The sequence below is a fragment of the Diadema antillarum genome, unplaced genomic scaffold (genome assembly GCF_040938485.1).
Source record: "Diadema antillarum isolate AM-2024a unplaced genomic scaffold, OU_Dant_1.0 seq00001795_RagTag, whole genome shotgun sequence".
NCBI classification, from domain to species: Eukaryota; Metazoa; Echinodermata; class Echinoidea; order Diadematoida; family Diadematidae; genus Diadema; species Diadema antillarum.
The window spans coordinates 998,510-1,013,922 of NW_027272473.1; the positions used below are offsets into that span (position 1 = coordinate 998,510).

Sequence of the window (15,413 nt, forward strand, 5' to 3'; positions counted from 1 at the left end):
TCAGTCTATATACGATGTATGTTTAAAGTGTACCAGTACCTTGGAAGTCAAATTTGTGTAGAGCCAGAATACACAGAAAACAGCCATAATTCACCTGTGATACCCCCTGAAATTATGTATATTTTGATACAGTGTAAATCAGATCATATCTCTATAACAATTTGGCACTTGTGGTTCGCGCGTTTCAGTTCTGATTGCGCACATGCATTGCATATCACTATCGTTCAAGGCATGTCTGGAAAAAGATATCAATAGCACGATTGTTCAATTGAAAGAATCAGATAATCAACGAGTCTATTTCAAGTCTTTTTTGTTTGTCTATACTCCTTAAGATTTACATTTAAACCCCAATAGATCAAAATCAGAGTGACAAAAATATTCTAATATTTAGCAGAGGGCATGTCTCAAGTATATTCTACAAAATATAGCAAACATTATACTCAAGAGTATTGGTTCACTTTAAGTCTGTTTTACTTGGTATGTTTCTCTATCTTTCCCTGATACTCTCTGTTAATCTATCTCTCTCTCGTCTTCTTAAAACTTCTTTTCAGTAGCCCACGTGCTTCACAGGCAAAAAAAAAGGCTAAAAAGAGAAGTGCCATTTGGTGCAGGAGAGCTGAATGGGGGGAGTGGCACTGGAAAAATCCTCTGACAACTGATCAATAGGGTGACCTGACTTGCCCCCTTCAGTGATCTTTCAGACCCCCAAATTAGCGCAAAATTGTCAAGCAAGCGATTGAATCCACGGCGCGAGAGAGTGTGAGAGTTGGGTTGGGGGGAAATTAGCCCCATTTTTCTCGCCACATTGGTTTGCACCGCAAAAAGTTAGCAAGGAAGATATTGGTTCTATTCATAGACCCCTCTTCTCCACTGCCTGGGGCATGTTAGAGTATGAATCGTTCCCAAACCGCACTAGCTCAGAGATTCTTCAGTTTGGTATAGGGCAGCTCTTGGGCTCCAGATGTGATTTTCGGTAGATTATTGGGCAAGTCAATTCATAGCCACCAGCCACACATCCTTTAGCATTAATAATTCTTCTTCCTTCAGTGTATCTTTTCCCTTTTGTATCTTTATATTTTTAAAGGACAAGTTCACCTTATATAGATGTGGATTGAGTAGATGCAGCAATATTTGTAGAGCGTGCCAGTAAAAGTTTCAGGAAAATCGGTCAATCCTTTCAAAAGCTATGAATTTTTAAGGTTTCTGTGCAGTCACTGCTGGATGAGAAGACTACTACAGTTTATGATGTCACATGCATAGAACAACATGAGGAAAATATAAAGAGAATTCCACAAAATTTCATTTTTCAAAGAAGTACACATTCCCTCATCTGATTACTGGCGTTTATTAAGGGAAATATTATTCCTCCTTCCTTCTGAAAAAGGCAAGTCAAGTGGTCTTATATTATGCAAGGAAAGTGAAATTATGTTGAATTTTCTTTATGTCATCTTTTATTGTTCCATGCTTATGACATCACAAGCTGTAGTATTCTTCTAATCCAGCCTTGGTGGCACAGAAACTTTAAAGATGCATAACTTTTGAACGGATTGTCCGATTTTCCTCAACCTTTCACTGATGTGTTCTATTAATATTGCTGCATTCACTCAATCAACATTTATTTAAAGGTGAACCTGTCCTTTAATTGTCAATGATGAAACTGTGTAGATGTATAATGTATGTACAAGAGAAGCAAATTTACTACCTTTGATGTTTCTGTTTCTTTTTGTCCAGTCTTTCCTCAATGAAGTATGTTTCACGCCAATCCTCCTTTCCTCAAAATGTGGCAGTCTTAAAGTAAAAGAAAATGGCTGCTTTGAAAAATGTAGCTGTTACACAAAGTCTAAAGAACATTAAGGAACAACGACAAAAAAGCACCAGCATTATGTACTTTCAAATATGTCCATAACAATCGATCTATCCCAGGAATGCACTGTGTGTAATCATACAAAACATACAGCTGCACAGATTTGGACTCCGCATACTATCCTCACATGCTTGTGATCAGCGCCCTCTGTTGGCCCAACTCAGGTGGCTGGTCTGAACATAGGTTTACCCAGCAATTTCTTGCAACAGGAAGTATTCATATTATGTCTTGTGATTCTCTTGGTCCAGTGGTCATATCTCCTTGGGGACTGAAACTTATCTTGTGTGTACTCTTGAAGTTGTAGATGCCATTATCCAATCACAGAGTGGCCATTGTGTCTCACTCATACATGTATGTACGTAGATCTACTGTCTAACATCAGGAGTAACAGAAGTTTTGTTCCAGTTTGAACATGTATGAGTCTATCAGTTTTGTTTTCGCATAATGTCACAACTCAAGTTTCCAGTATGCAGGGGAGAATATTGCAGCCAATCACATGTAGTCATCATTTATCAATTTGAAGCTAAGAAATTGAAGTGCTGACATCCCAATCTTAAAGGGTTAATTTGTCTTTTCGTACTGTATATCCGTAAAGGTGACACGACATTTGCTCCTGCGACAATTGCTCTGGTCTTATTTTCTCCAAGGACTTAGGGGTAGGATTAGGGTTGTGATAGGGTTTTAGGTCTAGTTTGATGTGAAGATTAGGATTAGGGTCAGGGTTATGTTTGTGGGTAGGTTGTATATTTTGCCTTGCGTGCAGATATTTTATGGGAGCAATTGTCATGGAACCATCCCTGGACCATGAAGATTAAGGAACTTTAAATCACGAGGGAGTTGTCATAAATGCAATGAACACATTTCAGCACACAGTGACATGGATTTTCTTCTTTAAGTTTTGCTATACAGTACCATTAAAAAAAAAAATGAGATGGAAACACTGCCTGTTGAGTGAAAAAAAATTCTTGTCTTCATGATGGGAAAATCTGTGCTTCTTGGCTGGATTCCAGAAACCTGTTCCCTTTCATGTCATATTTCGTTTTACTTGTGCGTGGATGGTTCTTCAGTGCCTGAGGCCTGTCAATCAGAACAGTGGGCATGCCAGCTTCAAAAAAAAAAGTGATGAATTCTTGCCAGCGAGAAATTGTTTGTAAATACTTTTGTGCAAGTCTGTGCAAATATTTAAGCAAGTGCATTATATAACGACATTTGGAGCAAATCTCTTTGCTGTGGAACAGTTGGTCATGAATGCGTGACGTACATTGTAGTGTGGAGTTGTCTGTCACCCATGCTGAGCTCGTGTTACATTCCTTTTTAATACTTCTCTGAATTGTCTGTCCTGACAGATATCTTGAATCTCCTACTGACAATTCTTCCATCCTATTATCCTCCTTTTGTTGTTCTTCTTCTTTCCTTCTCTGCTCCTTCTTCTTTTCTTCTGCCTCATTCATTTTCTTCTCCTTTAACCAACCCTCATGATTATTGCTTGGATTATTGCTCTTATTCTCTTTATTATCCTTTGCTGCTGCTATGACTACTGTACTACTACTTCTTTTACTAGTGCTACTACTACTACTACTACTGCTACTACTAATACCTCTACTACTAAGTGTATTTTCATCATAATGAATAGTACTTAAATCATCGTGAGATCACTTGGCTCTACATCAGGCAACATCCACACACCTCTCCCTTTAATGAAATTAGAAGCGATGTTCAATGTCACTGTTTTTCCTGTGCTCTGAAAGAACTCTGAAGCAAGAAGTATTCTGATTGTATTCTGATTAGTCTGGTAATATTTTTGTTAAATTACCACACATGTTTTTTTTTTCGTTAGCCCCCCAAAATTAGTGTTGCAGAAGACGCTGAAGGAAAGCAAAAAGGCATGTTTTTACTTCACTGTAAACCAATATATTGGGCTACGCCTGCCTACAGGGACATGTAGTTGATTCCTTCCCCAGCAGATATCAGAGGAAAGACACATGGTCCAAATGCAATAGCTCCCTCTATTGTGAATAAGTGGAAAGTCTTTCTGTGAATTGTCATTACATGTATTACCATATTGTGTCAAACTTCTCAAATATGACAACCAAGGAAAATTTTCACTGCTCTGGTCTAACTTCTGCTGTGGGCCATACTCAGCATTGATGATGGGGGTGGGGGTCTAGTTGATGTTAGGCATAAGATTGCATCTCATAAAAGTCTATGTAAATTTATATCAAAGTAAAGTTAAAATTAACACTATAGTATGAGTTGAAAACATCACCATACCTTGACACCATATACAAGTTTGTAAACTTGGATGTTTCCATGCAAAGTACTTGGTATTATATGCAATATGAATGAAGGCAATCTGTGTTTGCGGTATTTTAGGGAGATTTGTTTATCAAGTCATTTGTTGCTCGTGAAAAACAGGAAACAAAAGTCAAAAGAAGAACAAGAAGAAGAGGTAGATGTTGTACCCATGACAATCTCATGTCCAGTCAACAAAGATGCCTACCACTACAACATCATCATCTGTTACCTCATCCTCTCGAAATACCAGAGAGACAGTTCCCATTCAGGGGGGTTCCTGTCTACACCCTCTTCAGGATCCGAAGAGGGCTTCTCGTATTATTCTCCTGTAAAAACACAGGATTCACTAACAATTGGGACCACCTGCGACACGAGTGGCAATCAAAGTAGCCAGGGCAACGAGAAGCCGCATCCTCGTAATGAATCTTGTGTTTGCACCCTTCATCTGTAGAGATCGTTTTCTTTTATTAACCCTCTTGAAGCCCCCCTTTTGTCTCGATCCATTGTCATGCAGAGGAATATCTTCCAGGCATAGTGATCAACGACCTAAGCAAATCTACACCATCTACATGCCGTGCCACATATTTGCATATGATTAATCAGTCCATATAGAGCCATGACAAATTTAGCGTGTGTTATTTTGAGGGCGCAAAAAAGGAAGGGGCAACATCCATTAATTAATAGATGTCATGCAGTATATGGCTGGAGGGCCTATTAGTCTACTGACAACATTTGAATGAAAAAGCAAAGAGGTTGCATGTGTGGTTGAGTGACTTTCTTTGAGTTTATATTCTTGATTTCATTTTCTTTATGTGTGTGCGCATACTAATGTGACTACCAATCAGTTCCTTAGGGGTACATTCCCCCCCCCTTTTTTTTTTCTTAAGAACAAGTTTGAGAAGTGAATTATGACAGACAAATACTCCAAATCTGATCCGCGTGTTTGTGGACTTCTTTTGCCGAGGTGTTGGACCCCCTTGTCCGCCATCTTTTGTGGTACGGGTAATTGAGTTTTTTTGTTTGCCTTGTCGTTGTGGCATGCAAAGAGCAAGGGGGGGGGGGAAGAATGGTAAAGGTGGAAACAACAACTTGAAAAGTGTAGCTCCCTTCTCCCTCACCCTTTTTTTTTTTTTGTGAACAGTCTGACAGGGAGAAGTCGTTTAGTTGGTGAGGTATTGTGATATTTCCTGCCGATGGCAATGCTGAAGAATAGCAACTGGAGTTATTGCGTGTTTGAGGAAAGATAATAGTCACAACATTAAGAGAAAGGAAAGGAGAGGGAATAATACAGCTCTTAGTGGAAGGAAATACCTGGTAGAGTGGTTAAAAGATTTGATAGTATGAGTCATTCAGGGTGATCCAGCGATATATTTAACTTTTAGATGTGCTGTAATATCCGCTCTGCTTTTTTCCAACATTATTGATTACGTCTGGTGTTTGACGACAATGTCGACTGTGATTAGACCAAAACTCTGGGCCATTGTGACATACAGACTTCCAGATGGCAAAGTATAAAGATAATGAGTGAAAATTTGATAACTTCATAATCATTCTGTTGTAATCCTATATTCTGCTTCATCTGTTTTTATTAACTCTGTATGATTAACATTCAATTTGTTAAACTTTTTTTTTTTGTTTCATACTCTTATAAAATCCTTTGGGCTTTTTTTTTTCTTGGGGGGGGGGTCCTTTTTAAATAAATGCTTGCTTTCTTTGTGAGGTATTTCAACTTATTTTTCATTAATGAGTAAAGTTTCCCTTGTCCAAATGTGCGCTACTGCTGTATGGGCATTGCACTGAATTTGTAATTTTCCTTTGTGTGTTTAGAGACAAAAAAAATGCAGCAAAATGGGAAAGGAAATAATCAATGCAAAAATAAAAAAAAAGTTTGTCTGTGGCCTGGCACAATGATAAAAAAATCCAATCAAATGTCTCATTATAATCAAAGAGCAACTTTTACTCCACAATATCCAAATCTCAAAAATGTATTGTTGTCATCATTATCTCCAAATTAATTTCATCTCTTTTAGGTTTGTTTGTCTGTTTATTCGTTTGTTTACTTTATATCAAATCAAAAATGACAAGTAGCTGGTTGCCACCAGGAGGTGACAGATAATGATGTACCGGGAAGATACCAGGGATGTGCGTGACTCATTAACATCTTAAACCCTTGGCCAAACAGCCCCGGCTCTGAAAGGGGCAGCAGTGGTAGAGCTTCTTACTCGGGGCGTAGGGGGACTCTACTACCAAACAGTTGACTGCCAGAATGAATAAAGACTCATAACCCTTTGCAGGAACAAGAAAGAGGAGAAGAATTGAACGGAATTGGGGAAATTCTTATTGCATGACTCATTTCTACAGGTGTTGTGCTGGTATTTTTGTCTTTCTTTTTTGTGTGTTTGGGTGGTAGCAGGGTTGTTTTTTTTTTCTCTCTGTGCCCCCTGTGCACCCCATTCTCTCTCTCTCTCCCTCTTTCTCTCTCCCTCTCTCCATTTCTCTCTTTCTTTCTCGTCTGCTCTGGAGTAGACTTTAAATATTTTGTTGTTTGTTTGTTTTGTTTTTTACACACATGCCACACAGATATTTGATTACACATTGATAAAAGAAGATACAACTGTATGTTTATGTGTGTGGGTGTGTATGTATGTACATTTGTATGTGTGCTTATCAGGGATTAAAATACATTGACATTGATAGAAAGTGAATAACAGCTCGCATTCTGCAGATCATACAACTACATATACTTAAAGGGATCTTACAGTTTCGGTTGAGACCTAACTTCAGGTTTCTAACATTTTTGGTAATATAATGAGAAATATGTTATGAAATATGAAAGAGCAAGTAATTGTAAGAGGAATTCAGCATTTATTTGATGAAAATTGGTTTTGAAATGGCCGAGATATCCTAAAAAGAGCGATCATAATAAAAGGTGGGACCCACCTTTTATTATGATCGCTTTGTTTTACTTTGTTTTTTGGTGCCTCAGCCATTCCAAAACCAATTTTCATCAAACAAAATTTGAAATCCTCTTAGAATGGTATCCTCTGTACTTTTTCATAAGTGGTTTCTTGGTATCTTGCAAAAAGTTAAAAGCCCAATTCTCATCTCCACCAATACTGGACTATTCCTTTAAGTGAGTCTCGTTTGCAGTGAAATATGCATTGTATTTACAATATACCAGTGTATGTAGTACAGTACTTCTAAAAATCACTGCATGATTAAGCATCCCCACCATCCTACGTTGTGGTATCGGCAAGAATGTCTTTTTCACGTTAATATTTCTCTTTTTGCCCCTAGGACCGAAAATAACGAAGATCTCATAATTTTGCACTCCGTGATAGCAGTGTCTTTCTTTTTTTCTCATTTTTCGTCAAAAAAGGTATAGCTTTTGAATAAATGTCCATGTCGCGTCATGTAACCTTTGCTTGACTGAAAGATAAATAGATAGTTGTATCTCTATGTCATGTTTATTTATTTTTTAAAATCACACCCTTGCTAAACAGACCCAACATGGGGAAAATGATATTTTTGTCGTTATAGGCAATTGTTTGTGTCTTCCTTGTGTAGATTTTTCTTGCTCCTGTCAAAAAAGGAAGAAAAATGTTAGAAAAAAAAGGATGGTCTATCCATCCTTCCAACATTGACTTCAAACAGAGTTTATCCAAACACAGCTAAGAGGCTACCCAGAGGGTCTAAACAAAGTGGGATCTTCAACCCTTTTTATAATTTTTTTTTCAAAAAAAAAAAAATCCTCTCTCTTTCTTGCCTCCTCCTGAGTGTGTGATGCCTCCCTCAGATGACAGAAAGCTATCAGTTTCCCCCCTCTTTCTGGGACGAAGACCCCTGCTCGGCCGGCTCTCCGTGTGCTGTTTGTCTTGTCAGTGTGTTGTATTTACTTCCCTCATTTGTCGAGGTACTGGTCCTCGTATTTTCACAACAAATTGGCCCCCCTCTTGGGCAAGCGGTTCCAGGCGCTTTAAAGGCGGTAGCCCTGCTTTTCTTGAGTTGATCTTTTCTTTCTTGGTCCTTCTTTTTTTTTTATTGCCGGCGGTTGTGAATTCTGCATGATTTCATCAGCAAAGAGATGCCATGATCCAAAACAGCTTTTGACAGATGAGCTAAGGAGCAGTTAAGAAGACAAGGAGCACACTGGCCGCTGATATAGTTGATGGACGTTGGAAGCAGTCAATAGATTCCTTTCGACATGAGTGCCCTTGTTATTTTCCATTTATATTGAAATAAGAATGTGCGATAGTTACATGTACCTGTATTTCTTTCATTGTGAGTACACATGCGCGTGTGGAAGTGTCATATGGCATCCTGAATTGGAATCCCTTGAAAGGCCTAACTAATGAAACATCACGTCAACTGTACTATTAACCCTTCTCTTGTTCCAGCTGCCAATGAAATTATATTAAATGTCATCGGCATATTTTAAAAAGTGTTTGTGAAAGGATTGACCAATCGTGTCTTGAGATTTCTGTACTTTTTTGTTAATATCACACACACACACACACACACACACACACTCATGGACATAGCCTTGTTTTATTCTTTCTCAGTTGTTGTAGTGTTTTTATTTTCTGTATAGTTTTCTGTATAATCAATTCTCTGCAATATGTTTTCTTTCTTGAGGCAGGATCAGTAGTTTGTGTGTAAGGACGATTTCTTGCCTGTCAGAAGGACCGCAAATGAGCAACCAAGATGACATTTTGTTCTGTGGAATGCTGTTTTTCGTGTCTAATGGAACTCTTTTGACCAGAACCACTGTCAGCAGCACACGTTGAATTTGACTGACTCACCTTGGAGAAAATTTATCCCAAACTTTGTAAATTTCCCTCCGTTGTAAACCGTTTGAATAGACTGTTTCTCTAATTAATGCATATTTCTGTACATGCTTTGTTCGCAAGAGATTGTCCTTGACAACCACAAAACTTGCCAGAAGTTTGCCCTACCTAGCAACAACTGATAAATGCTAGGTGAATTCCTACCGAAGAAACAGAATCGGAGGGAGCAGGCGAATTAAGTGGTTTGTCACTATAGGTGTTGAGAAAAAGAACATCCACAAATTTTGATAATTACAGAAACAGTATATCGCATCATCGGAGCAGAAGCTGAAATTATGGTCACATAGCCTGGCAACATTTCGAAAAAGGCATTTTACCCTTAAAGAGGAGTATTGTGTTGGTGAGGACACCATCCCGTTCTTCGAACCTCCTCTCCTCACGACCTGGATGGGGCTTGGTTACTGGTTACCGCAGACGAGAGCGAAGGCGTGGAATTAGCGCACGCCCCCGTTGAGAAGGAAAATATTGCCATAATCACCTTGTTTGATCATCTGATTTGAGAAGTTGAGATTCTGTCAGATCCAGTCAAGAAATCTGTGTGAAATCAATATCCTACCCTCATTTTCTCTTTTCTCCACTCTCCCTCTCTCTCCCTCTTTCTCTTGCTCTCTCTCTCACTCACACAAACACACAGAATCTTCCCCTGTCAATAATGTAGCTGGTTATTTGTGTATTCATCCATTTTTCATTATTATTTAATGATCTTTGCTTTTTTGTTTCTTTATTTTACACTATCTAAGATGCAAACCTTTCTGTAACATTCATTTAACTCATACACACACACAGACACAGACACAAACTTGAGCATACTCATTGCAGTCTTCATGTGATCACTTGCCTTATCATTTAATTGTTATCTTTTTTTTTTTTTTGAGCTGCGAGATAATGGCCTGATATGTTATCATGTATGACATGGTCAGTGGTTTTCCTCAAGTGATGAATGACTTACAACAGTCTGTAGTACAATGTAGTTTATTTGTCTTTCTTTCTGTTGTCATTGTTCTGTTTCGGATTTATACATCAACTTCTGAAAGAAGAAACTGCATGCTATTACAGTTATGGTTATTGTTCATGTTCAGAAATATATCATCTTGCTCAAGAGGCACAAAGAGCAAAGACTGTCTGTATGTAAATGTATTTCACTTTAAGATCATTACCATAACAAATCCATTAATCAAGAGTAATAAAATATACTTCTGAGTCACATTTCCCAAAGAAGGTATTCAATTCCTGTACTATTGAGTCTTCATGTATGTTACATGTTGATTGTTGCATGACAGAAATATTGATAGAAGTTCTCCTTGTAAGGCAGGTTGTGACTTTCCCTAAAGAAGGAACAAGTTCTGTGTTCGATATGAACATGTATCAGGTTACTGCATTTATTGTGTTTTTCATGTCGGGCAAATTTTTTGTCATTTTTCATAACATTTGAGAGTCAGAAAGTCTGACATTGTTGCTGGAAGGTACAAGGTAGTACAGCTGGATGTTGTGATGGAGTAGCTCTTTATTTGTTCTGGAGATGTGCTGAAGAGTATCTGTACAAAAGGAAATATGTGAAATGGGACAGTTGCAAACCCTATCTGGACATGGGAGTCCTCCGCTCTAGCTTAAAGTTGTGCAAAATGTCACCATGTATATCACCATCAAACACATTCCAATATCTCATCGCAGGGGTGACAAAACTTTGTATCTCACATTTTGATGAAAATCACTTCTTTAGATTAATTGTCAGGTGATCAGTTCAGTAATGTCCTGCCCAAATCCAAGCTGGCTTACCCACAAAATGAAGCCATTACACCATGTCAAAGGGAAGGCGATTCCATTTGTAATGATACTTTGGCTGCCAAGCTTTTTAGCTCTCCTGAACATTTGACATTTTTGAGATACAAATGTATGAGGTTTTGCCGCCCCAACTCTTTATATTCTCCTCCCTGGTATAGGGCATCCCACAGTGTCGACAGTTGAAGTTTTGCAGTTGACATGGTTGAGAGATATCTATCCACCTACCCTTCATTTGTTTTCTCTTTTTCTCCGCACTCTTTCTTCCTCCCTCTCTCCCACACACACCACACACACACACACACACACACACACGCACAAATTTGTACACCCATGTTTGTCTGTCTCTGTCTGTCTCTCCCTCCCCCCCATCTCTCTCTCTCTCTCTCTCCCTCTCCCGCTCTCCGTCCCTCCACTCAACCTGGCGTTGGTCCTCACAGCAGGGCTCCCCCTATAGTCCAATTTGGCCTGAGTGATTGTTCTTTAGGGGGATGGGTGCAATTAGAGGCCTGCGCAGGAGGGATGCTGAAAGGAGTGACAGGATGAGGATGAGGAGAACCAGATGAGGAAGGGGGGGGGGGGGGGGGTTGGAAAGAGGGAGAGGGAAGGGGTGGAACAGGTTGAAACGGGTTCATAAAACAAAGAGTTTAATGGTGCGGGTTAATGTGTACATTAAAGATGCAACCACCAAGTTGCATCAGAGAATTAATTACAGTGGGATAGTAATGAACAGGGAATCAAGTTTCTCTTCTTCTCGAGTCACTACGAAGCTAACTAGTCTCATATCTGTCCAGACCAGTGTTCCACGCACTTCCTTGCCCAGGGAGACAAGGCATCTTGTGTCCTTTTCAGTAACTCATGCATTTTTTGCCAGCTCCTGGCCCGAGCTAATGTGGCCAGTGCCAAGCAGTAAAAATTGTGTTCAGTAACTATGGCAGAGCCGCGCTACTTTTACAATGACCCATTCACGAACTTGGCCACGTAAGGGATAACTACCATGGTAACTGAACGCGAGCTCTGGCAGAGGGCACAGCCAAGTAATTGTGACCTTTGAACGTGCAAGAAATTTGGTCCGAGCCTGGCGCTGCTATCGTTCATAAACTCTTCGATCGGCGCCAGGCCCGAGCCTGGCCCGTGCCTGGTGCTAGCTTCAGTAGCACCAAAATAGCCCGCTCCTGGGTCCCATTTCATAAAAGATGTTAGGATAACAACTCTTGCTAGAATAGCAACTTCTTGTAGCAACAGCCAATCAGGAAGCTGGATTCGCGTCATTACCATGACAGTTGCCATTCTAGCAAGAGTTGCTCTCTCAGCAACTTTGTATGAAATGGGGCCCAGGTGTGGGCCACTTTGGCACGACCCATTCATAAACTCAAAATTTTACGACTTATATAGCTCGGGCCTGCTCCGAGCCAGAGGATTTACTAAAAGGGGATATCTTCACGGGTACAAGGGGTTGGTAGAAGAGGGCAGACTATGACATGCTCCATCTTGTGTTCTTCACCACATTGGCAATTGTTAATGATGGGTATTATGTACTTAGCTGAAATAAGACTGTACATTCATTGGGTGGGAGGGTGGGGGATGATAGGAGAACATGAAGAAAGAATACAAGATGATTTGAGAAACACTGGAAGACATTGTAAAAGGCAACCACTGAATGGACTCAGACCAGGATTGTAAATGGGTGGGGACATGGAGAGATGTCCAGTGATTAAATGGGTGGCAAGATGCTTGAGTGAAACTTGAAAACATTTATTTCATACAGAGGTGGGATGTAGGGGATTGTAGTAGCAAAGTTTTTGATGAACAAACTGGAAATAATTAAAGGTAGTCCTAGAAATCTGATGTCGCAGTGGTTTATTATGTTATGCATGTTCTTGTTTGATCTTTTTGAAATATATGCTCTGTCTTCACTTTAATTGCAAAGAGAGCGGATGGCAAAATAAGTCATTGGCCATGGTGCAATATTTTGGATGTCTGTGGAATGTCGGGGCATTGTTTGGCTTCTCAGTTCGGTGTGTCAATTATTTTGTCGCCAACACAAACTTTGTCGGGGCGAGAGAATTTGCTCACTCTTCTGGGTTAAGGACACGATGACAGTCACATTGCGATTGGCTCGGTGTCCTTCTTGGATGCTCTCCAGTCCCACTTGGCACCTCGGCCATTCATCCGAATTTGACTTCTGTCTCCTCAAAATATTATTACAGGGATATGAATAACAGTTAAGAATGTTCAGAGGAAGAAAAAGAGGGTAGATGATAAAAGCAACAACTCCGATCCCCAGCAAAGAGTCGTTACGTGAGGGTCCTGCAGAGCAGAGCAGAGGAGAGTTGGTCGTGCCTGCGACCCAGTTTCGCAATCAGTCCACACCTCTGGCCAGTCCTTCCTTCTCGGTCTTTCTTTTGTTTGAGGTGGGATTTTTTTTGAAATGGGGCTGTAACTAGGTGTGACCCTTAACAGCCAGTACCTGTCTTTCTCAAGGCTGTCTCACACCTGACCGTCTGGGCATTTGCAAGTGATCTAAAAATGCTGGAGTGGAGGAAGTGCAATTCTGTACACTCCCCCATATCACATCCTGCTGAATATTTGTTGTTTAACAATTTTATGCTTTCTCTCCTAAGCACAACTGCATATAAAACAAACAAGCAAACAAACACTACAATGATTTTGATTACTCCACTGGAAGTGAATGACAATTACATAGTGCCAAGAAGTATGTTTGTGTTCAATATTCAAAAGGGATATTTAAGATATGAGGTGACGTACAACCACACGATCCAGCGTCAGTAATGATGATTGTATGTACTGCAATTCAGTGCAATTTGTGATCATATGTAAGGAATGACAGACTGGTCTTTGACTTCTCTATTGAGTATAACTGAATGGTGACCTCTCTTTTGTTTTGTTTTTTTCTTCTCCTTTCCTGTCTCTTCCTTTGCAGGATTTTCTTCAAGGAGATGCATCCAAGGCAGAGCGATTATTAAACTGGAAACCTAAATGTTCCTTTGACGTAAGTCTTTGATGGCTCATCCATGTTGAGTGTCTGGTGAGGTGTCCACTCCTGTGGAATTTTAAAATTCATAGAGAACATCACCAAGTGTTCATATTTTGATGTGATCATTGTGCCACCGGTAGGATAGACTCTCTCCCATCATTCTTTCCATTAAATTGGAGATCTGCCATGCTCAAATCTCCCTTAATCAAATATCATTTAATAGCCATGTCTACTGAAATCCCCTAAAAAAAAGAGAAGATAATATAGGGTGTGTCTGTGCACTCTCCAAAAATATACCATACCGTACACTTCAATGCTCCCAAAGTGTACCGTACCCTACCATATCGTACCAAATGTGGACCACTTCCCCATGTGCTCCAAAGGCGTACCATACCATACTGTACTGTACCAGAGGGCTCAAACACAGAGTGGTCTAAAAGCGTACCGTGCCAGCTGTTGACATGAGAAGAATGCGCATAATGCACACTACATCACAATACAAATAGTCGATTCTCTTTGTTAAGGACACATGTACGTGTATGTAGTGCAAGTGCTCACGGTGAATGACCCCATTCCTACAAAACATTTGATGGTAAATGAAAATCCAAGAAAGTAACTCATGATGTATGCTATCTCCAGAGATTACTTGAACAATCCCAATCTGGCACAGTATAGTATGTCCTCCAAAAAATTACACCGGGACCCTCCGCAACGATAACTTTAAAAGTACTAAATCAATCCAAATACAGTTTCAGGGTATGAAACTATAACTTATTACCCACATCTTACAGAAAGCCCCTTCTGATTTGCTTCAATGGTTAAAGAGAAATTAGGATTTTGTAGAGCAGGTCAGGAATCCCTTCCCTACAAGTTCTGTCCATTGTGTTCACACATTGATATGCAGTTCCAAGAGCATGCAAATGTTAAATTTGGAGAATCAGACCCATGTCATGCAGCACAACAATCCACATTTCTCTGTGACCATTTACAGTAACCAAAGTGAATGGGATTTTCTGCAAATATAGGTAAGATGTTATATTTTTAGACCCTGAAGTAGCATTCAGACAGTTAAATTATATTGGAAGTTAACAACTTGAAAATCGGATGGTAATTTTTTTGGGGGACATACTGTACAGTACAGTACAGTACAGTGTGGTATGGTTCAGTTCACAGCCCAACACAGCCCAAGCTTCCACCTCGCACAGCTGAGTAATGTGATTTTTGTTCTTGTTACTGTTTTTCCTTAATGCAGCAACTGGTGACGGAGATGGTCCAGAGTGACATTGACTTGATGAAGGGTAACCCCAACGCCTAGAGATGCCGACATCAGACCGGGACCAACTCATGGAAGACTGGAAGAGAAAGAGATATATGAAGAGAGAAAGGGAGAGAGATGAAAGAGATAGATAGAGAGAAAGAGATATATTAAGAGGAAAATGAATACAGAGGGAGAGAAAGAATGTAGAGGTAGATGATGATAGAGGTATATATCATGAATGTTATGTGTGCAGAGAGATGAGATAGTGAGAAAAAGATAAAGAAGATAGAGGTAGATGGTGATATATAGATATATATACATGTAATATCAAGAGTGTTATATATACAGAGAGATGAGAGAGTGAAAGAGAGA

General features: G+C 39.7%; 1 protein-coding gene across 1 annotated transcript in view; it reads left to right on the top strand.

The window, feature by feature from the left end:
• Window positions 1-15,171, top strand: part of LOC139712380 (GDP-mannose 4,6 dehydratase-like) — a 100,939-nt gene extending 85,768 nt beyond the window's left edge. Inside the window, exons 10-11 of the mRNA XM_071624205.1 lie at window positions 13,730-13,798; window positions 15,036-15,171. Coding sequence (XP_071480306.1) covers window positions 13,730-13,798; window positions 15,036-15,098 — 132 coding nt within the window. The 3' untranslated portion in view covers window positions 15,099-15,171. The remainder of the gene's footprint in view (window positions 1-13,729; window positions 13,799-15,035) is intronic.
• Window positions 15,172-15,413: the final 242 nt, after the last annotated feature.